A 24,316-nucleotide genomic window follows, 5' to 3' on the forward strand; every position below is an offset into this window, starting at 1 on the left:
GGTATTAGGGTAATGCTGGCCTTAGAGAATGAGTTAGGAAGTACTCCTTCTGCTTCTGTTTTTCTGGAAGAGATTTTAGAGAATTGGTATAATTCTTTAAATGTTTGGTAGGATTCACCAGTGAACCTGTCTGGACCTAGTGGTTTCTGTTTTGGAAGGTTATCAATTATTGATTCAATTTCTTTAACAGATACAGGCCTATTCAGATTGTCTAATTCTTCTTGTGTGAAGTTGTTTTTTTTCTTTTTTAAGATTTTATTTATTTGACAGAGAAAGATATAGCGAGAGAGGGAACACAAGCAGGGGGAGTGGGAGAGGGAGAAGCAGGCTTCCTGCTGAGCAGGGAGCCCCATGTGGGGCTCGAACCCAGGACCCTGGGATCATGACCTGAGCTGAAGGCAGACGCTTAACGACTGAGCCACCCAGACGCCCCTTCTTGTGTGAGTTTTGGCAGACTGTATCTTTTAAGGAATTGGTCCATTTCACCTAGGTTATTAAATTTGTGAGAAGAGTTGTTCACAGTATTCCTTTTAATGTCCATGCACTCTCTAGTGCTGTCCCCTCTTTCATTTCTGTTACTAATAATCTGTGTCCCCTCATTTGCTTAGCCTAGCTAGAGGCCTTTTGAATTTATTGATCTTTTCAAAGAAACAGTTTCTGGTTTCATTGATTTTCTTTATTGGTTTCCTGTTTTCAATATCATTGATATCTGCTCTGATTCTTATTTCTTCTGCTTGCTTTGGATTAGTTTATTCTTTCTTTTCCAGTTTCCTAAGCCAGAAACTTAAAAGTACTGATTTTAGATTTTCTTTCTTTTCTATCATATGCATTCAGTGCTATAAATTTCTCTACAAGCACTGCTTTCATTGCATCCCACAAATTTTAAGTCGTGGGTTCATTTTTGTTCAGTTCAAACATTTTAAAAATTCTTTGAGATTTCTTCTTTGACTCGTGTTATTTAGAAGTCTATTAATTAATTTCTACACATTTTACGATTTTCCAGTTACTTTTCTGCTATTAATTTCTAGTTAAATTCTGTTTTGGTCTGAGAGCAGACATTGTATGATTTCTATTCTTTTGAATTTGTGAATATGTGTTTTATGGTCTAGAATATGGTTGGTCTTGGTGAATGTACCATGTGAGCTTGAAAAGAATGTATATTCTTCTGTATGTGTGTTATTTTTATGTTAGTTGTAACCCAAAATGTGTAAGAACTGAAGAAAACAACAAGGAGTTATTTACTTTAAAAATCTTGCATTAAATTTAATCAGATTTATTCTTGTTTCATAAAGAGGATAATTAAAATGTAAGTATATAATTAAATAAAAATAAACAAATAGAAAACCTTTTTCATCCTTTTCAATTTCTGCTTTTGTTAGTATATCTAAATCTAGAAGTAAAATTTGTATTCCTTATTTTTAATCCTATTTAATAAATAATAAAACCAGCTTTACTAGACTTTTTTTGATAGGAAAAGATAACACCTTTTCTGAATTCAACACTAGCAAAATCAAATGATGCTGGTGATAGAAGTAATTTTAAAGAGTTACAGACCAAAAGAGTTTGTGCTAGTTTTGTTGGGAAGTATTAGTTTTCCTATACAGGCATTACCTTGTTTTATTGCACTTGCTTTTTTGTACTTTGTAGTTACTGTGTTTTTTACAATTTGAAGGTTCAAGACCAGTAGAGGAAGTAACTGCAGATGTGGTAGAAGTAATGAGAGAACTAGAATTAGAAGTGAAGCCTGAGGATGTGACTGAGTTGTTGAAATCTCATGATAGAACTTTACTGGATAAGGAGTTGCCTCTTACAGATGAGTGGAGAAAGTGGTTTCTTGAGATGGGTGTTTTCTTCTTCACTCCTGGTGAAGATGCTGTGAAGTTTGTTGAAAGGACAGCAGAGGATTTAGATAATACATAAACGTGGTTGATAAAGCACTGGCAGGGTTTGAGAGCATGACTCCTAATTTTGAAAGAAATTCTGCTGTGGGTAAAATGCTATGTAATAGCATTGCATGCTGCAGAGAAATTGTTTGTGAAAGGAAGAGTCAGTCAATACATCACACTTCATTGTTGTCTTATTTTGAGAAATTGCCACAACCACCCCAGCCTTTAGCAACCACCACCCTGATCAGTCAGCAGCCATCAACACTGAGGTATGTGTAGATTGCTTTGGGTAGTATGGACCCCCCCACCCCAACACCAGCAAAAAACTTATGACTCATTGATAGTTCAGATGATGGTTAGCATTTAAAAAATATTTCTTTTTTTTTTTTTTTAAGATTTATTCATGAGAGAGAGAGAGAGAGAGGCAGAGGGAGAAGCAGACTTCCCGCAGGGCAGGGAGCCCGATGCGGGACTCGATCCCGGGACTCCAGGATCATGACCTGAGCCAAAGGCAGACGCTTAACCATCTGAGCCACCCAGGCACCCTAAAAAATATTTCTAAACTTAAGCATGTACACTGTGTCTTTGTTTAATGTTACGTTAGTCACCATACAGTACATCATTAGTTTTTGATGTAGTGTTCCATGATTCATTGATTACATTGTTTCTTTAACATAATGTTATTGCACATTTAATAGGCTACAGTATAGGTGTTGACAAGGATGTGGAGAAAGGGGAGCCCTCGTGCACTGTTGGTGGGAATGCAAACTGGTACAGCCACTCTGGAAAACAGTGTGGAGGGTCCTCAGTAAGTTAAAAATAGAACTACCCTATGAGCCCAGCAATTGCACTACTAGGTATTTCCTCAAAGAATACGAAAATACAGATTCAAAGGGGTACATGCACCCTGATGTCTATAAAAGCAGCGTTATCAACAATAGCCAAACTATGGAAAGAGCCCAAATGTCCATCGACTGATGAATGGATAAAGAAGATGTAGTAAGTCTTACATACAATGAAATATTACTCAGCCATCAAAGAGAATGAAATCTTGCCATTTGCAGTGATGTGGGTGGAGCTAGAGTATATTATGCTAAGAAAAATAAGAGACATACCATATGATTTCATTCATATGTGGAATTTAAGAAACAAAACAAATGAACATATGGGAAAGGGGAAAAGAAAAAAGGAGAGGGAAACAAGCCATAAGAGACTCAATGATAGAGGACAAACTGAGGGTTGAGGGAGGGAGGTGGGTGTGGGATGGGCTGGATGGGTGATAGGGATTAAGGAGGGCACTTGTTATGATGAGCACTGGGTGTTGTATGTAAGTGATGAATCACTGAATTCTACTCCTGAAACCAATATTGAACTGTATTTTAACTAACTAGAATTTAAATAAAAATTAAAAAAAAAACTTCCTAACATTTTTTAGTTATATAAAATTTAAAAAATAGTCTACAGTATGGTGTAAACATAACTTTTATATGCACTGGGAAACCAAAAAATTCATTTGACTCTCTTTATTGTGATACTTGCTTCATTGTGGTGGTCTGGAACCAAACCCCAAAGTATCTCCGAGGAATGCCTGTGTTGAGTTCAATTTTTACCCATAATTGATGGGGAAGTGCTAAAACCACAGTGGGTTATTTGCAGTGATGTACTGGCTGCTACAACAATAATACCATCAAAATTTAAGTGGCATTTATATGTATTACATAAGTACATTCACAACCACAAATGAATTATTGAAAGAAGGAATATTATAGTTAAGCTGACAGAAGTGGATCTTCAGGATTTCTTATGTAATCATTAGGGCTTTTTTAGTTTCTTTTAAAGTCTCATTATCAGGTTGCTAACATTAAAAACAACTACACACGAATGAAAAGAGAAAGGTGTTTGTTTGGAAATGTTGGATGAATCCATTGCAAAGAAGATAGTTTATGTAATACTTTCTGACAACACCATAGCTTGATGTATTTAGGAACAGTTTAGTGATACAGAAGACTGACTCTTAGACAAATAAGGGTAGGAAAGGAATTTTTGTTACAATTTGATGAATACATTGATTTTGTTAATATGACTGATATGAAGGCAGAATTTATTTTTCAACTTCCTTGCTGACAAACACAACTTATTATGAATTATGTAAAACTTTGAAGGGTTAACAAATCAACAAATGTGGTTTGGAGTTTTGTTTTGCTTTTGTAGGAGTATGTTCTGGTTATATAGAGAGATGGTGACAAGAAAAACATGCTGGAACTTGTGCCATAATGTAAATCAATGTCCTGCTTCTTTCATTGAGAAAGTCTTGCTATTGTCAGCTGAACTAAACTGTACTTTCTATATCACCTAAATTAACAGTAGTTCACAAAAGTGTGAATTGCTTAAACACTAATGCATTAAGTTTGAGATTAGGGCGCCTGGGTGGCTCAGTTGGTTAAGCGACTGCCTTCGGCTCAGGTCATGATCCTGGAGTCCCGGGATCGAGTCCCGCATCGGGCTCCCTGCTCGGCAGGGAGTCTGCTTCTCCCTCTGACCCTCCTCCCTCTCATGCTCTCTGTCTCTCATTCTCTCTCTCTCAAATAAATAAATAAAATCTTTAAAAAAAAATTTTTTTTTGAGATTAAAAAAATAAATGATAGTTTGGAAGCTGAACCAGTCAACTGTTACCATATGCTAAGGAATACAGTAATTTTCAAAGGGAGATGGTCAGACAAAAGTGTTTGAACTTTGGGATGAATGCTTAGTGTTTTTGCAAGATAAGGAACCAGTTTGGTTCCCAAACTTTTTAAATACGTGAATTAGACTTATTTGTCTGATAGCCTTATTCTTTTTTAAAAATGATCTTAGCCTTCCATGCAAGGAAAGAATGTCAGATGTTTTTAATGTTATATAATATCAAAGGACAAAAATGAAAGTTAGAAATTTTGGGAAAGAGTTCCACAGATTGTTATGATGGGTTTCACAGTAATAATTATCAGTAAAGTAGTTGATGATTTTTGTAGTGTGCATTTATAAAATGTTAAAATCAAACTGGTAAGACAAACTTGGTAAGAAGTTTGTCAGATTTACAAATTTGGTAAGACACACTTTGAATTTTTTTTATCAAAAGAAAGCCAGTACATAGGAAATTAATAGCTCAGGAATCCTTTTTTTTTTTTTTTAAACTATTGTGGATTGAACTATAGTTTTGATGGATAAATTATTGATATTGGCTACCAATGAAGGATTGAAGACAAATTTTAAAAAGCATCATTTTCTGGATTTTTGGGTAAAAGTTAAAAATTACTATCCTGAGCTGAAATTGCTTTATTTAAAATATCTTCTATTCCTGTTAAAATACATCTATGAGACTAGTTTTTCTGTTATGGGTGCTATTAAAAGAAAACATAGAAGTAGTTTAGATATACCTTATCCCTCATGGGTGGCATTGTCATCAGTCTAACCTAGTATAGGTCATTTAGCAAATGTGGTAGCCAGCCTCTGAGAGAGCTCCCAGGATGCCCTACCTCCTGGTATTTACATCTTTGTAATCCCCTTCCACACTGCAGTATATATAGGGTTGATATGATAGTATGTCACTTATAAGATTAGGTCATAGCAGATACTACAGTGTCTGTCTTGTCTGTCTCTGGAAACCAGCTGTCATGTGGTGAACAGCCCAGTGGAGAGGCCTACATACTGAGAAACTAAGGCTTTTGGTCAACAGCCAGTTAGAAACTGAAGCCTTTTGCCGTCAGCCATGTGAGTGAGCTCAAAGGCAAATTCTCTAGACCAGTCAAGCCTTCAGATGACTGTAGTCCTCACCAAAACCTCATAAAAGACCTTGAAACATAACCACCCAGCTAAATTGCTTCCAGATTCCTAACCAACAGAAATTGTGAGATGATAAGTATGTGTTGTTTTAAGCCACTAAGTTTTGGTGTAACTTTTAATGCAGTAGTAGGTAAGTAATACAAAAAAACAAGGAACAAACTCACTTATTATGTTAAAAACTTTAAATATGTGAATTGGTGTTTAATATGAAGAATTGCCATTTCAGTCCTCACTTTGGGTTAATTAAAATTATGAAATGATTAGTGTGATGGCTGTTTTCGGTGATTGCCTATATGCACACTTCAATGAAAGTAAACAATTTTATGTAATTCTTTTTTCTGTTAATTCTAATTATATTATTGAAATAAAATTTTATGGGCATGGCTAATAAAACATTGACCTTATATTTTATATGGCCTTTTTAACTTTTGTTTTTCCACTAGTTCGTTTTTATTTTATTTAGAAAAGTGTATTGGTCCATGATGGATTGGAATTTTTTTAAAAAATGGAAAAAGAAAACAAAATGGTTTTCCACCACAGATAATCTACATTAAGTCTCCTGTCAGTTGTCATAGTACCCTATACTTACCTTATTGTGATGGTCATCTTGCTTTATTATAATTGGTTATGTTCCGTGTTAAACTGAAAGCTCTGTGAAAGGCAGAGTCCATGTCTTTGTTTGCTGTTATATCTTCATGCCCAGAACAGTGTCTGGTACTTAGCCAGCTACTCAGTAGTTATTGGTCAAAAGAATTAACTTTTTTTTTTTTTTAATTTTTTTTGTTGTGTTAGAATAATGATTAACTTCTTTAGTTATAAATGAGTTGGCTACTATAACTGTGTGTCCTCAGGGAATGGTAATTATTTATGGTGAATAGAAAATATTCTTGGTATTCTTCTTGCTGAGTATTTACAGGTACTTTTATAAAATACATCTTTTTTTTTCCATAGCACAACTGCCTCTGAAGAAGATGTCTCAAGTAGATATCCCCGAACAGATAGAAGTGTGTTCAGCAGATATAACAGGGATGCAAATGCTTCAGGTAATTTGGTCTCAAGTAGCATGTTGGAAAAGAAAATTGAAGATCTTGAAAAGGTATGAATTACAAATTATTTAAGATTGATAAATTTAATATGCCATTGGGATTCCTCATTTTACTTTCATAGCAGCTGAGAAAATAAATTGAAATTTGAATGGGAGAGAGAGTGCCAACAAAGGGAAAAGAATGAGAGGTGCTAGTGGAAGATACCATTAGTATTAATTGGTATTTCCATATTTAGTCAAGTTGCAGTTTTAAATCACTGTCTTAAGTATATAGTTTCCAGATACATTGTGGCTAGGCATTTTCTGATTCCCTTAATACTTTCTTATCCAGTTTTGTTGTTAAAACTTTCAGAAATGGAGCCAATTCTTGTATTCCTTAATATTTAATGTATACTCCCATTCTGCTACGTATTACCTCTAACATATTAAAGACAGTCTTTGGGGCGCCTGGGTGGCTCAGTTGGTTAAGCGACTGCCTTCGGCTCAGGTCATGATCCTGGAGTCCCTGGATTGAGTCCCGCATCGGGCTCCCTGCTCGGCGGAGAGTCTGCTTCTCCCTCTGACCCTCCTCCCTCTCATGTTCTCTGTCTCTCATTCTCTCTCTCTCAAATAAATAAATAAAATCTTTAAAAAAAAAAAAATAAAGACAGTCTTTGTTTTTGAAATGGTTATAAGTCTGTGCTGGCAATATGTCCTACTGTGTGTTTCTTATATTATCTGTATAGTTTATCATTTGTAGACTTTCTTCTGGGTTCTGGTTAGAGCTTAGAACCATCTTTGGTGTTTGAAACAGTTGTCAGAATAAACCTATTTAGGAGTGTATTTGAGAACAACAAGGCAAATGAATATTCGCGTCAATATATTAACCATATGGTCTCAGGTTTTTTTCTGTCAACATTTAATATGTAAAGTTGGTAATGGTGCTGATTACTTTCTGATTGTTGAAAATATGTTTTGTATTGCTGAACTGAAATTATTCTCTGTGATACAAAGATTGTTTTAAGTAGAAATTTAATTTAAAAATTTTTATAGTATTATGATTGTTTTTAGTTCATATCTCAGCTTTAATACCAGTTTCTGTGAGTTTAAATTAAAAACTTTAAGGAATACTTAGTCTAATCGGTTTAAAGGGTTTCTTTAGAAAGGCTTTTACAGTTCCACATGAGTTTGGATCCAGTTCCGAGTAGTTTGGCAGCAGCTGTTTAATGAAGCAGGCTGGCTGCTTTTTCTGAGGGCTAGTAGGAAAGAGCGAAATTTTTCAGTTCTGCTTTTCTTTTGCCCCCAAGGTAGTCAACCCAGCCCAAGGCCCTGGATTCTAAATAAGATTTCTTTGAAAAAGGTGTTGCATTGTTTGAAGAAAAAAGAAGTTTAAAAACCAGTAATCTATTTCAGTTCCTTTATTTTATCCATTAACTGGTAGAGCCACAAGTAACATTTGAGGACCATTGTTTTTCTGTTTAGAGTTTTCCAGAGCCATCTCCTTTTCTTAAACTTTGTGTGTGTGCTTTTTTTAAAGATTGATTGATTGATTGATTTGGTGGGGGAGGGACAGGGGTGAGGGAGAGAGAATCCCAAGCAGACTCCACTGAGCTTGGAGCTGACAAGAGGCTCAGAGATCACTACCTGAGTCAGAGGCTTAACCAACTGCACCACCCAGGTGCCCCTTAAACTTTGTATTTCGAATAAAAAATTTGAATTTCTTCAAACAGGATATTATCCATTTAAAAAATAAGATATATCATTACAATGGTGGTGATAAAGATGAACCATGAGAGACTATGGACTCTGAGAAACAAACTGAGGGTTCTAGAGGGGAGGGAGGTGGGGAGATGGGCTAGCCTGGTGATGGGTATTTTTTTTTTTTTTTTAAAGATTTTATTTATTTGAGAGAGAGAATGAGAGACAGCACAAGAGGGAAGAGGGTCAGAGGGAGAAGCAGACCCCCTGCTGAGCAGGGAGCCCGATGCGGGACTCGATCCCGGGACTCCAGGATCATGACCTGAGCCGAAGGCAGTCGCTTAACCAACTGAGCCACCCAGGCGCCCCTGGTGATGGGTATTAAAGAGGGCACGTACTGAATGGACCACTGGATGTTACGTGCAAACAATGAATCATGGAACGCTACATCAAAAACTAATGATGTAATATATGGTGATTGACATAATAAAAAAACCAATGGTGGTGATAAACTAAAGAGGGTAAGTCATTGGGTATTAGTATTTGTTAAAGAATTGTGTAAACATAGGTTTAATCAGAAATATGGGGCCACCTGGATGGCTCAGTTGGTTAAGCATCTGACTCTTGGTTTCTGATCAGGTCATGATCTAATGGATTGTGAGATCAAGCCCCGCCTCGGGCTTCATGCTCAGCACGGAGTTTGCTTGGATTCTCTCCCACTCCCCCTTCGCCCATGCTCACCTTTACGTGCACACTCTCATACTCACTGTCAAATAAATAAATCCTTAAAAAAAAAATATATATATATATATATATATACATCTTATAACTCCTGTATTCCTGTCATTCTTTGGGTCTTTCCTAGGATGGGTTTTTCTTTCCCTCACCAGGTGACTTAAATGCATTTGGAAGTCTTCCTGTATTTAGGGCGCTTCACCAAACTTGGCAGATACATGTCATTTAAGGTTAAAAACAACCAGTTACTTCCCAATTAATACTTTGTAATTATATCTGCCAGGAAGTAGTAAGAGAAAGGCAAGAAAACTTAAGACTTGTGAGACTAATGCAAGATAAAGAGGAAATGATCGGAAAACTCAAAGAAGAAATTGATCTGTTAAATAGAGTAAGTATTCACACATTTCAGTTTCATAGTTTTTTTTTTCCCTTCAATTGGATGAAAATACATATGTATGAAGAGATTATGTAATTTCATTATTTTGTTAATGAGATGGTAACTTGTGGTAATAAGAATCATCATTTCATTCTATAAACTGATTTCCTCTGGCCGGTTATCAGTTGTATTCAGTTAATACTGTTCTTTTGGGGATGGACTGATGAATGGATTTGTTCAGTGTTTTTGTTAGAGTCTGGAGGTGAGAGGCAGCTTGGTCACCACCACACATAAAAGGGTATTGGTACAGAGTTGCCTCAGTGAAGAGCTAAACTTGCTACTTTCTTGCCATAAGACACTCCAGATGTCTTTGTGTGAATTCTCACCACCTTTTTTCCCTCTAGTTATACTTACACATCTCCAACTTTAGGTTTAGCATTATACTAGGTCTCTATTACACTATTTTGTAACTCTTTTTCTTGCTTTTAGCCTTAGAATTTACTTTCTGCTTAAGAAGCGGGTAATAGTGCTGGGCCTTTCTGCTTAAGAAGCAGGTGTTAGTGCTGGCTCGTACTTAGGTAATGTTGATGAGAAGAGATTCCATAGTTTTGCATATTAGAAGACTTGAGATAAGATGGAGGAAAGAAGTAAGTTTGCTTCAGGGAAAAAGGGAACAGATTCCTAATCCAGTCTTAACCCTAACAATGAAAGAAGAGAAAATAAAGAGGCTTCATTATGTAGATCCATTCTAAATAAAGCTCTAAGGCATTAACTACAGGTAATAGATGAGGACAGCACAATTTAGTTTAACTTGTTCAAAGTCCTAGGTAGTAATCATGGAGTAACTGTCTGAGCCAGTATTTTACATCAGGTATTCCAAAATCCTAATTCTGAGCTCTCCATTTTTGTAAACAGTCTTTCATCTTGGTTTAGAACACAGGCATTCCTCTATTGGTTTTGGAATATGATTTAATAAAATCTGAAAATAGTTTTGAAGTCTATGATATATTAGCACTGTCTTAGGCGCTGTGCATTAAAAAGAATAATAAAACACCTGCTTTTACAGAGTTTATAATCAAGTAATGATACAGGAATATATTTTATTATTTAATTCTAAATCTTGGATTAGGTCTCAGTTGTAGTAATTTTCGGAATTCTGTATATTTATTGTTGTTGCTTTCAACAGGTAAGTTCACCAACATCATTCATTTGGTTTGTGAGTAAATGCAGATTCTATTTTTGCACATTTTAAAAACATTTACCTAATTGTCCAAAGGCAGTATGCTAAATTTATCAGAATGCTGCTGTCCAGTAGCATGCTTATAATTTAAACTGATTACTCCAAGTTTTAGTATTTTGAATTACAAGGATAAATCTAAAAATATGTGCTTTTACAACTATCAGTAAGCATTGTGCCTTGAAATAGTTTCTTCTAACTAAAACTTAGAGTGGATTATCTTCATATTTACCACATGGTTGTATATATGGCACTAGGATTAACATAGGGAACACAGACCTGGAATCAGATAACTTTAAAGCTGGAGGATCATTACTTAGTTTATTGGCTTTCAGTTTTTTTTAAAGCTCTAAAACCTTTTCCTCAAACAAAATGTTACAGAGAAGCCTAACATGAATTGAACCAGATCAACTCTATTTGCTCCAGATCTCCTTTTCTGTATGCCTCCATTTTATCACTTCCCCAGATTTTCACCTCCGAACACACACCCTTGTTAAAGATCATACAAGGTGGTAGGAGTACATCCAGAACTTGTACCTCTATCGTTTTGATGCCTCATTTGACACAGGCTGTTATCCGAGGCCCTGAACCTCATATTGCCTACATATGTATTTTGTTTAGCCCTCAATTTGGGGGAAGGGGAGATTCGTTTTTAACTGAAAAATTAAGCTATTTATAACGATTAAAAATTGGAAGATTCACAATTAAAGAATTCTGATTTTTGACTTCTAAAAATGAAAGATCTGGCAAGAGGTATCTGTCTTATCATGATAATAATGAGAAGGAGTTGAGTAGTGGATGCTCCCTTCAGGTGGGGCATACTTCATCTAAAGTTGTTTTCAGAATTTGTCCTTGTTTCCAAATTAAATGCTTGTATGAATTATCTTTGAATGTATGTATTTTAAAGTGTTTTTATCACCTTTAGTATATTTTTAATTATTTAAAAAACTCCTATGTTATTTTCATTTTTTGTTTCCTTAAGGACCTAGATGACATAGAAGATGAAAATGAACAACTAAAGCAGGAAAATAAAACTCTTTTGAAAGTTGTTGGTCAGCTAACAAGGTAGAAGATTCAAGTCCCAGTGTGGAAAAAGTACTTTAAAACTACTGATTGAATGTTATAGTTGATGGTAGGACAATATACCTATGCTGCAATACATTAAGTATGTATATTTATTTCTAGAAAACAGTGGGTTTTTATTTTCAAAATACTGCTTTTTCATTATTTCAAAACAGTACCAACCTTCTATTTCATGAATAAGTAACATCTTTCAGTTATTAAAATGATAGGTTATGCCTTTTTTGGTTTTGTGTGGTATTCAAATAATATATGGTTTAAAGTCACAACCATTTGAATATATTTTATCTATGGTAGTGTGTTTTCTCCCTAAAGGAATATACATAGTCTTTGTTTACATGAATTCAAATACTTTTGGGGAATTACCAGCAATTGCCTTATTACTGATGTGTGCAAACTTATATGTGTTTTTGATTTACTCATAAAGGCTTTGTCTATTGTCATTTGTTCTTTCAACTTATTCTAAGCAATTTAGAGTAATAGCGTGTCACATCATTTTATGTAACAGTCATCTTTAAAAAGGAAAGCTATTATGAAAAGTCATTCAATATCATGTACTAGTTGGCTAAATATAAAATTTTAAAGAATACTTGAATTGTGCTACAGTAAATTAAAATATACAATTTTTGTATTTGAATGTTGAAAAAAATTTAAAATCACTTTAGCTTCAGAAAGACATACACTTTGTAATTTCATCGTAAAATTTCTTATGTAGGTACTATATTTCTTATTATTCCAAGATTTATAAATGAACATGGGATATTTAAAAAGTTCATTCATCAATCCTGGAGACTGTGTACAATTTCAGTGTAAAAAAAAAAAATCCATATTTTTAATTGTCATTTGCATTAAAAACAAAACCAAAATATTTATCCACACTTAAAATATTGATAATTACATTTACAAAACAATACATAAACAGAAATAGTATTGAAATACTTTGCTTATTTCTAACTTGGAGAATAACACTGTGATACAGTTGTTCTCATATGAGAGAATTATTCCCCTACTTCAAATTTAAGGGATTTTCTTCCTAATATTGAATTTTTAAAAACAATTTTTAAAAATTTTGAAGAAATTTATAAATTTTCTATTAAGTATCATTTAGTATTTAGAGTTGTTGTATATTAAATTTTTATGTTGAGTAAGGAAACCCCCTCTTTTAAAATATATTAACATTAAGAAATGTCTGTCTGATAATTGAATCCTAAACAGTATACTGATACCCTTTTGTCCAGTGAAACGTAGTAAAATCCATTTTGGGTAACCTACTGTCTCTTTTTCTTCACTTGCCAAGTCCCTTCATTATTTACTATTAGAAAAATAGGGAAGTGAGACAACTGGACAGAATGTAAATGATAAATATCACATGTTGAATTCTAAAAATTCTTTGTGGTTACCTAGATTGGCTTCTCATTTCAGAAGTTTCAACCTTGGCTGATCATTAGAATCACTTGGATTGCTTACAAAGAATTCCCTGGCTGTAATTTCTAGATAGATTTAGGTTGAGACCCTGGATAGAATTTTTAAAGCTCACCATCTGATGATTCTGATCATAATTAAGTTTGGAAATAGCTGCTGTCGCCTCTTTCCTTTCTATATCTTCACTGGAGACCCTAGAATTAACATATGTTAGCTACCAGCATTTTGTCCCCCTTTTAGTTTATTTAATAATTTATCTGGTCTCTGGGGAAGTTTTCATATGTTTAAATATATTTACCAAAAATTTCAACGTTAGATTACCAAACTTGATATAGTTGCAGAATTACTGCGTAAGGGCCTCCTTTTTGGAGAATGTTACCCAGCATGGGAACAGTGACCTGCTCTCCACATGTCAGAGTGGTATGCCAGGCTCAGTCACTGCCTTGGCTGTGAGGCACTCATCTCCCTTCAGTTACCCTTAGGTATTTTGCAGAAATATTGCTGTTACCTAGTTTTACATCCAAGCTTTGGATGTTGTGAAAATGCTGTCAGTATCCAGCATTATTAGTGTGCTGGTTTTTCAGTAAAGTTTTTGAAATTTCTATTTAATCCATATATAAGGAAAGGAATATTTCATTTCTTTTTTTAAAATTATACCAGTTATTAGTGCTTTTAAAGACTGAGCTGTTTTTAAATTTTCCTTTTCTTCAGTTTATTAGGAAAACATCCAACAATGATTTTTTACATAATGGTACCTAGTGCAAATACAGAGGCCTGACAACTTAGGCAAAGCAGTTCACAAGCAGTCCTTCCTCCTGTCCTTAAAATGTGTATTTATATCACTTATAGATTTTTACACTGAATATTGAAAAATTAAGTAGGATCTGCTACAATTTCCCTTTAAAATGTATAAAAAGCATTGAGATTTTAAAAAGGTAAAATACATGTGCACTACCTTAGAAAACTTGGCTGTTGTCAATAAAGTGCTAGTATTTGTGAAATTATTAGTTCCATTCAGAAATTATATTTCTTATATTTCCTGGGACTTTATGGCATAATAAAGCATATTCAAAGTTTTACTGTGTTTATGATATTATTTTCAAAACAATAAGTTTATTAATTTTAAAGTGAACATGACTTGTCCCCCTGATTTCTGACATGCATTAATTTGAGAATTACAAAGTAACCTCCATTTTTCATTTTTCTAGAATTGTTATTAATTTTATTGCACTACAGTTACCTTTAGAGAGGAAGAGGGTGGTGTTTATGTATTTCTAAGGGAATTTACTAAATATAGAGATTAGCACTGTTACACTGGCTCAAGCAGTTTAAAACATAGAAAATTAAGTATCGGGGGGCAGACACATGAAGCAATGTATTCTTTTTTTTTTAAAGTTAACTTTTTAATGGTGGTTTAAAGCAATGTATTGCTAAGATGAAAAACCTACCTCAATTATATGTGGGTTTATGTTTTCTGGATTAGTCTGGATTTTTATAATTAGAAATTAAAATAGGACATTTTGAGTCCACTAATACTTTGTTGAAAATACAAGTCAGTATAATAGACTTTGTAAGTTCAACACTGTAATATAAAACAGGAAAGACCTTTGGGTTGATCATTGATCTGATGTCCTAGACAATATTCATATGTACAGTGATAGTCATCTTTCATCTTTTTTGTAGTTTTATAATCTTGAGTCCATGCCTAGTAAGTTCCATGCAGTATTGGCACTTATTTAATAACTGTTCATGGTTTAGTTAATAGCCTGTTACAAGATTCAGGCATAGATTTTCATCTTGTAATATAAGAAACGAAACACACCAGCTTTTCATTGGGAGGAATAGTAAGTGAGAAAGAACTAACATTCAGGAGTCAGAACTTTAAAATAATATGTTAAAGTCAGTGCTAAACATTCTCTTATTGTATCTGAACCATTCTAATATGTAACAGTAAGCTTGACTTCCTATGCTCACTCTCATAAGTAAAGGACATCCCATCAACTAGGATCATAATTTATATATTATTTATGTGAGAACTAGTGCCACTTTTGTTGTTCCATTTAACTGAAAGCGTAATACTAATAGACAACAAACATTTTGCTCTTCAGGTGCTTCCCCCATGTTGTTAAATTTCTCATTGAAGTTTAGAAGTTGGTTGTCATTCTCAAACTTGAAAAATTACCTAGATTACCCTAGAAAACCTGAACCCATATTGTTTTTTTATTTTACTTAGCTAGACTCTCACAGCACGTTAAAATCCTCTACCCATTAACGTGTCAGTATGTGAGAGGACTATGGATGAGGACTCTACATACATTAAATTTTCATATCTATTCTTCTAGCAAGTATTTATTAGTCTAGTAGATATCTAATTATAGTTCTTACAGATGTTTTTTAAAAATGGACATGGACCAGCCCTTCATTTAGCAGTGTACTGTCTATGTAGCGTGTGTCAGTAGCACAAAGTGCATTCTTAATTAGCACTAGCTGGTCTAATCTGAGTAGTTCATTCAAAAGTGTGGGGGTTTTTTTTGGTATTATCTAGCCATTGTCTTTTAGCTCTAGATAATAGGTACCATTTAATTCGCTGCAGCACTTACTGAATGGTGGAGTGGAAGACCTGATGCATTGTTGGGAAATATCTTACCATATTTTGTTTAGGTGATTATGCTTTATGAAAAGAACATTGTTGAAGAATTTATAGCAGTAATGAAATAAAAAGAATTCAGTGTATTTCAGATACAACAAACTATTAATGGTATTCTCTCTGTACATTATTGATTACTAGTTTGTTTTTAGGTATTTACATCTAATAAGCAGTTCACATCCTGACACATATTGCTTTAGTAATAATGGAATGTTAGTGATGATCACTTGATGGACACTAATTATGCGCCTGTTTTGTTTTGATTCCTCTTCTGGATACCTAATAGGTACACATTGCCTCTTTTGGTGAACTTGTTTCTTGGAAGATTTGGCTATTTTAGTCAGGGTTTTTCTTCTAGATTTAAGTATTAGATGGCTGCTGCTACCAGCAACAACCATATGAAAACTAAAATTTACTGTTTTGTTGAAAAATCAGTTAAGTAAATATTTGTAGAAAAACACCTCGATAATTTATTGACCACATTAGTATTGTGTAGAGAGCTTTCATAATTCCCATGGCATAGGTTTTCATGGTGGAATAGTCAGCTTGATACAGATTCACTTTTAATAGGCTTTGCATGTAAAATAATAAATACTCAGTAAAAAAATAAATTTTCATTTATTTTTCAACACTGGTTATTTTTTTTTTCACCCTGAACTATCAGTAAAACCCTGACCATGAATTTTACTTTTGGAGTTAAGGGATAATGTTAATATTCTAATTAATTTGTGTGCCTCTTACTAAAACAGTATGCAGTACATTTAAATCTTTAGTATACATTATTGTAGAGGGAAAAATGTTTAAAAAAATAAAAATGCTATATTGATAAGATCTGTATACTTCAGTGGTGGGACTTCTTGAAGAAAGGAAGTATAAACATGTTCAATCTGACTAAAAATTTTAATTGTCTTTGTTTTAAAACTACATGAATAATTTCTTAATTCAGAATTGGAACTATTATCAACTAAATCTGATGGTGTTCAAAGAATTTCAGGTCCTTAATGTTTGAAAAAGTTAAGTAAGAGTCTGAGAATGTACAAATCCGGTCTTTGTTTTTTGAGTAAATGGTTTACATAACCTTTTGCTAATGTGTCATTCTTCATACACCTGCACAAGCTAATCAGTCTTCTTTACTTCTAGAACTCTAAATTAATCTTCTCAGTAATGTCATACATGTCTAACAAGTGAACAAGCATCCTTCAGTCAGACTGTTTAGATAATGTCTCAAGTCCTTATATAAGAACCTACTCCATTAGCAAGCCTATCGAAAAACTTGTAAGGTCTCTTAGTCTTAATTGGACCTGGAGCCCTTTATCTTAGACTTTATCAAATCTGTATTTTTTTTCTTCTAGATTCACTCTGTGCATGCACACAATTCTATCAGTAGCTGTATACTACCCACATATTTTCTTAATCTCCTGTGTCTTGTTTCTCTTTTCACCTCTGCAAGAGTTACATTTTGGAGAGAATTTATGTAATGTTGGACCTTCATGTTAAAGAGATAGGACTGGTTATAATATCCTTTACAATTCATTCATTTTATTTTGATGTCTAACCAGATAAGGTTAAAAAGGAGGCTAGAAAGCAAAACTTCCTTTTTAATATTGGACCAAATGCGCAATTTTACTCTTCACTTTCAAAAAATGAATATGACTGAGTAAAGGTGGGTTTTTAAAAATTTTTTTTTAAAGATTTTATTTATTTGAGAGAGAGAGAGACCATGAGCAGGGGCAGAGGGAGAGGGAGAAGCAGACTCCCCACCGAGCAGGAAGTCTGATGAGGGGCTCGATCCCAGGACCCCACGCCAAAGGCAGATGCTTAACCGACTAAGCCACCTAGGCGCCCAGGATAGGTTTAATAAAGGAAGAAGCTCTCTACTTGGTGTCAGATAGTTGAGCATTATGAAAAAAATTAATATGAACCAGTTAAGAAAGGTAGATTGGACTTGGACTTTACACATGTGAAAGAAAAGTAACAGTTTTGACAGCTAAGTGTGTTATTCACATTAAAATGTGCAAAATTAATAGAAAGGTATTTGATTTATTCTTGTAGTGCAAAAGTATAACCAAAGCTATCAGTCAAAGCCATAGGAAATCCCATTTTGAAGAACCTGCCAATCACTTTTGATAAGAATGCATTCATTTGATATAATGTTAAGAAAAGGAAAATTATTAGCTTTCCATAGCTGATCAAAGTTTCATGAATGGGTGATTTGGGACAATGAACAACATCACTAATTTAAAGTAAAATTATGCATTGAGCTCGCTGATTTAGCGAAAATTGTAGTGGGATGAATGACTTGGCATTGGAAATGCTAATTGATGATCATAGGGGGCCTAAAAGTGCCTTTTGTTTCTTGTAACTCCTTTAAGATCAGTGTACCTTAGGAGGTTCAGCTAAGTACAGTGACTGACGTAGTTAACAATTTGAGCACAACTTTAACACATGTAGTATAGCATAACAACATTAAATAATTAGAAATTCAGTAGCACTATTTGCCAGGCATTGTGTTGAGTGCCTTAAATACTGTTTTTATTTGATTCTTTAAAGTGCCAAGTACAGATTAGGAAGGGTAATTTGCCCAAAGTTACGAAGCAGTGCTTTGTGCTTACACTGTAACATACTCACTTTTATGACATAATCCTTGTCCTATTAAACATTTTGCCAGTGGTTCTCAAAGTGTGGTCTCCACACCAGCAGTACTGGCTTCACAAAGAAACCTCTTAGAAATAGTAACTCTTGGGCCCCACCCAACACCTGAATGAGGTGGGCCCAGCAATCTATGTTTTAACAGGCCCTTCAAGTGATTCTGATGCAGGTCAAAGCTTGCAAGTTTGCATTGTGCATTTCTATTTTTAGGGAAAGATCTTGGTCTTTCTTTGGACATTATATAAATAATATAGCATGAACTTGTTAAAAAAAAAAAAAGTGGTCTTTTTGTTGTTGCTTACAGTGCAAAAGACTGTATCAGGAAAAGCCCCAGTGTGGAGATTAGTGGCTTGACATAACTGCATTAGTTTAGTATTATCTCTGGAACTCAAATGGATTCTTAAGTCCAGGAGACTGTGGAATGAAATCTTTGTTTTACTCTGTTAAGCTGGATCTCTGTTATTGCCTGAAGGTTTTTAGTAACGAATGCATTTTTTTCAAATTCTAAAACTTGATTGGAACAAATAAATGTATATTTCATTAGTTACAGTTTTGTTTTTGTTGGTCTTTGTTTTGTTTTGTTTTTTGCATGTGTGGACACTGGGGTGGCTCATGGGGAGGTTGAATCTTCAGTTTACTGTGAACTCAGAAAATCAGTAACATCTTCTAGCTATTTGATCAGTGAGGAGAAATCCAGTGTTGCATATCAGTGAGTAAAGAAAAATTTTAAAGTCTATGTTTATTGATTTAGAATAATTTTTTTATTTCCAGATAGTTTATTATTTTTAATTATTTCTGCTTTTTAAATACTTTAGAGCAATTTTAGATTATAGAATTACCATGAAGGTAGTACAGAGAGTACTTGAATACCTCACACCCAGTTTGCCTCATTACTAATGTTTTACATTAGTATGGTACATTTGTCACAATTAATGAACCAGTACTGATACATTATTATTAAAGTCCATACTTGATTCATATTTCCTCACTTTTTCCCTAATGTTCCTGGATCCAATCTAAGATACCACATTACATTTAGTAGTTATATCTCGTAACACTCCTCTTAGTTGTGAAAGTTTCTTAGACTTTTCTTATTTTTGATGACCTTGACAGGATTTGATGAGCTTTTGAGGATTACAGGTCAGGTATTTCTCACTTGTTACTATGGCCATGTTCAGATATACACAGAAGTTGATAAAATAATGATCCATATATTGCTACTCTTATTTTATCCCCCATTTTTTTCTTTTTTTTTTTGCTGGGGTATTTTAAAGTTAAATTTCAATCATCCTATCATTTCACCTATAAAAACTTGAGAATGTATCCCTAATAGATAAGGACTTAAAAAATAACCACAATATTATCATACCTAACAAATTTAATGCTAATTTCTTGATATCATCTGTTTAGATTGGGTTCTTGAGGGGAAGGACTGCAAGGGATTTATTGGGGGAAAATACCTGTGAGGAGCTAGGAGAGGCTGGCAGACCTCAGTACAGGTCTGACTACTATGAAGGAGAGAGGGAAGAAGGATGGCTGAGCAGGCAGTCTTAATACATAGTGCAGTTTGAAAAAAGTTTTAGGAAGGTGTAAAAGTCCTCAGACCAAAGGTGCCTGTTCATCAGAGTAGACCCACATCTTACAGGAGTGGGCTTGACTTTGTATTCCTGCTATACTCTTTTGTTGGCAGGGAACAGCCATAGGAAGCAGCCGTAGGAAGTAGGAAGCAGGGATAAACATTGAAGACCATGGTGGATTCAGACCACAGCAGCTAGAACTGTCAGTTAATTACCCTCCCCACAGTAGGAGGTTAGAAGAGGCCCCTTTGCATGGCTCTCACATCAGGTAGTAAGTACGTTATGTTCAAATTTCCCCAGATACCTCAAAAGTGTCCTTTTACTGTTAGTTTATTCAAATAAAGATCCAAATGAGAGTCATTTGGTTGGTGTGTCTCTTAAGTCTTTTTTAGCCTATAAATTACACACATCTCCAATTTTTATGCCATTTTTCAAATTGAAGAAATTAGATAATTTGCTCTGTAGAATTTTCCACATTCTGGATTTGACTGATTACATCTTAATGATGCTGTTTAATTTGTTCCTCTATCCCCGGTGTTTCCTGCAAATTGTTGATTAGATGTAAAGGCTTTATTAGATTCAATATATATACTTTTGGACAATAATTCATAGGTGTGTGTACTTTGTATTGAATCACATAAGGAGGTACCCTATGTCTTTTCTCACTTTTTAGTAATGTTAAGAATAACAGATTCAGATACTGTTAGCTTCATTACTCTATTTTAAAGTTTCTCATCAACCTTTTATGTAATAGTTTAGCAAACATTGATAATTATTGCCCAGACCCATTATATCATTAGATCATATAGTTTTCTAATTCTATCATTCTATTTACATTGGAATTGTAGTTGGAATTCTTTAAAGGGAAACTTCCATTTATCAATTACTTGATTCCTTAAAATATGAGTAAGATAAGATCATATTGCTTCCCTTTATCATTTTAATAATAATAGGCCACAGCCAAAGGAACCTCCAAAGGTAAGTCATATGTTTGTTTATATATTTAGTGTGTTTTAGTCCACTGCAGTTATTATTTTTATGTCTACATTGTCTCATATTTAGCTAGTAGGAGTCCCTTCCAAGTTGGCTTTTGTGTCCTTTTGGCCCTTCCTTGTTTTCCAGCATAAGGTGTTCATTCTCATCCTGTACATTCCTTTTCAAGACCCAGAATCAAGAGCTACCTTTCTTTGTGGAAAATTAAAGCCTTGATAGCCATTGAAATTATCAGATGATATAAAAACCAGAGGACATTTATAGAGCTCTTCTTAACTGTGAAAACTATATGGATATTGAAACATTCCAACTTGTACTTTTACTGGAAAATTTTTAAGGAGGTGACAGAAGTCTACTTGTTCCTTTGCCATTTTTCATTTAAATATTTTCTCATTCATTTTCTGTGCAAATAGAAGGTAGATCTTAAACATATCTTGATTTTTTTGAAATTTATTCATGCTTGTTGAGAATCTCAGATTAATTATTAAAAGTCAAGATTTTATTTGAGTAGGTAAATCACTTGAAAGTGTTCAAGTTAGAATGCAGCCACATAACTGTGTAAAAATGTATAGATATTCTGTAAGTTGGGTGTGAAAAGAGAGCTTATATAATAAGCTAAAATTCATAAAAAAGTGACCAAATTGCAGTTTCTTCACCCCACCACATTAAAATTTGACTCAAACTCATACTATGGATTTTAATAGAGACTAGACATTTCCATCTCTAGTCACCTCTAAATGAGACTCTATGCAGTGGTGCCAGCCATTGATAAGTCTTCACAGCTGGTTGTGAGGCAGTCCTGGTGAAGAGGAGGACTAAGAATGTTGGATGATGGAATGCAAACTGGTGCAGCAACTGTGGAAAACAGGACGGAGGGTCCTAAAAAATTAAACATAGAACTACCATATGATCCAGTAATTCCACCTCAGATTATTTACCTAAAGAATATGAAAACACTAATTTGAAAAGATATATGTGCCCCTGTGTTTATTGCAGCATTATTTACAATAGCCAAAATATGGAAGCAGCCCAAGTGTCCACTGATGGATGAATGGATGAAGAAAATGTGTGTGTGGAGTGGGGGGTATATGTAATATACAATGGAATATTTCTCAGCCATAAGAAAGAATGAAATCTTGCCATTTGCGGTGAATGGGTGGAGATAGAGAGTATAAGTGAAATAAGTCAGAGAAAGACATAATTTCACTCGTGGAATTTAAGAAACAAATGAACAAAGGGAAAAAAAAAAAAGACAAACCAAGAAACAGACTCTTAACTATGGAGAACAAACTGATAGTTACCAGAAAAAGGATGGGTGATACAGGTGAGGGAGTTACAAGAGTACTTTTATCTTGATGAGCACTGAGTAACAAAATTGTTGAATCACTATATTGTACACCTAAAACTAATACCACACTGTATGTTAACTACACTAGATTTTTTTTTTTTTTTTTTTGGTGCAAAATGGTGGTTTATTAAAGCATGGGTTCTGTCCCCATGTTGGGGCAAGTAAGGAAAAGGGAGATTTCAAAAGAACTTTTCATATGCTAAAGAGGACTGATTTACAAGATACCAGAGACTTTGCCATTGTCAAGGTTGTTTCTCCCCCAGCAAGGTATTAACTTTAAAACAGCTGGGAGATTCCTGGAAGAATGTCACTCATGTCCCACCCAGAGTGGGGGTGGGGGTGGAAGAGGTTGCAGGGTGTATGCTTCTGCTTTGTCTTCAGCTAGCCCCTTCTGCTCCCTCCTCATTTCCTCCCTGAGCAATTTTGACCCTTAAATCTAAGGTTGTTGAAGGCGGAAGGTCTCATTTTCTGTAAAACGTCCTCCTGCTGAAAAGGGGCAGAGATGTCCCTACCCAGGGGAGTTACGAAAGGGGAGGCAGCTGAATCTAAGGCTGACAGGAAGTCAGTAGGGAAGTATCTCTGTGGGTGGTAAGAATCATCTGTTGATGTGAAATCATAGTAGGGACGGAGTCTCAGCACTAAGTGGAAAGATACTATAGATGTGGGCGGATTCCTCTCCTCGAGGTCCCCAATATATCCTGAGGTTCCCGCACCTGGTGGGGAAATCTGAAGTGGGTGGTGTTAAGTCCAAGGGTTGCTCTTCTTGATGGGGTTTTGGACTATAGGTGAAATTCGGTGGGTTGAGTTCAGGAGCCGACGACTAAGAAAGAATTCTTGAGATGTCTTTGGTGCAAAATGGTGGTTTATTAAAGAAGGGGGACGGGACCGGTTGGCTGAAAGAACAGCCTACACTAGATTTTTTTTAGAAGGCATCAAGTTGAGTGTTAGGGTACATGTTGCTTAATATAAACTACTTTACCTTTTTTTTTTTTTTTTACTTTTTTAAATGAAAAAAAAAGTTGGATGATGGCTAAGGCAGGTTGTGAAGTTACCATGTGACTGATTGGGCCATCAAGAGTCCTTAAACTGTGCTCTGAATAAAACCCAGTTGCTGGCAGCCATCCTAGGGGAGCACCTAATAATTAATATTGGCAAAATCCTTTACTCCTGCCAATACCTTCATCCAGAAGGAAGGATCCACTCTTTTATTCCTGAATATGGAAACCAGCTGTAGCCTAAATTCTTGCATCTTGCATTGGTTCACAAATACTTACTATACACTACTTTGTGCTAAGCTTTGTTCTAGGTACAAGGGACAGCAGTGAAAAAATCCTAATCTACATCATTTTATTCTTTATTTTCCAGTAAAAAAGTGGACATAGGGTTGAGGAGTGGTTGCTTCTTAGAATGTTCTTTGGACCTTTCCAAAAGATGAGAATTGAAATTCATTTATCTTTTGACAGCAATGGTAGCCTTGATACATGTCATGGGCTATATAGTTTGTGTTCTCAAAATCATGCTTATAAATCTAATGTTTGGAAAGGATTTATTCCCCTGATCTTGAGAAATTGAGAGTGATTGTTGATTTAGAGCATGAATTCATATTGTCATTAATTTGTTATATGAATTTTAGTTTTGCCCCAAAATCATGTCTTCAGTGGCTGATGCTAGTAAGTCCTCAGTGGGAGTCAAGGCCCCAATTTTCTAGTACCTTCTGATCTTCGGAAGTATTTGTAATTATTCAGTTTCTATGTTTAATTTTATAATGGATCTCAAATATCTGTGTTCCTATAGCTCATAAATTCCCAAAGTCACCCACAGCTAA

General features: G+C 34.6%; 1 protein-coding gene across 1 annotated transcript in view; it reads left to right on the forward strand.

Annotated features, from left to right (window-relative positions):
• The window catches only part of PAWR (pro-apoptotic WT1 regulator), a 118,582-nt gene extending 101,102 nt beyond the window's left edge, over positions 1-17,480 (forward strand). The window contains exons 5-7 of the mRNA XM_035002082.1: positions 6,657-6,801; positions 9,446-9,550; positions 11,758-17,480. Coding sequence (XP_034857973.1) covers positions 6,657-6,801; positions 9,446-9,550; positions 11,758-11,844 — 337 coding nt within the window. The 3' untranslated portion in view covers positions 11,845-17,480. The remainder of the gene's footprint in view (positions 1-6,656; positions 6,802-9,445; positions 9,551-11,757) is intronic.
• Positions 17,481-24,316: the final 6,836 nt, after the last annotated feature.

This window comes from Mirounga leonina, unplaced genomic scaffold (assembly GCF_011800145.1).
Source record: "Mirounga leonina isolate KUSES-001 unplaced genomic scaffold, KU_Mleo_1.0 Mir_126, whole genome shotgun sequence".
NCBI classification, from domain to species: domain Eukaryota; kingdom Metazoa; phylum Chordata; class Mammalia; order Carnivora; family Phocidae; genus Mirounga; species Mirounga leonina.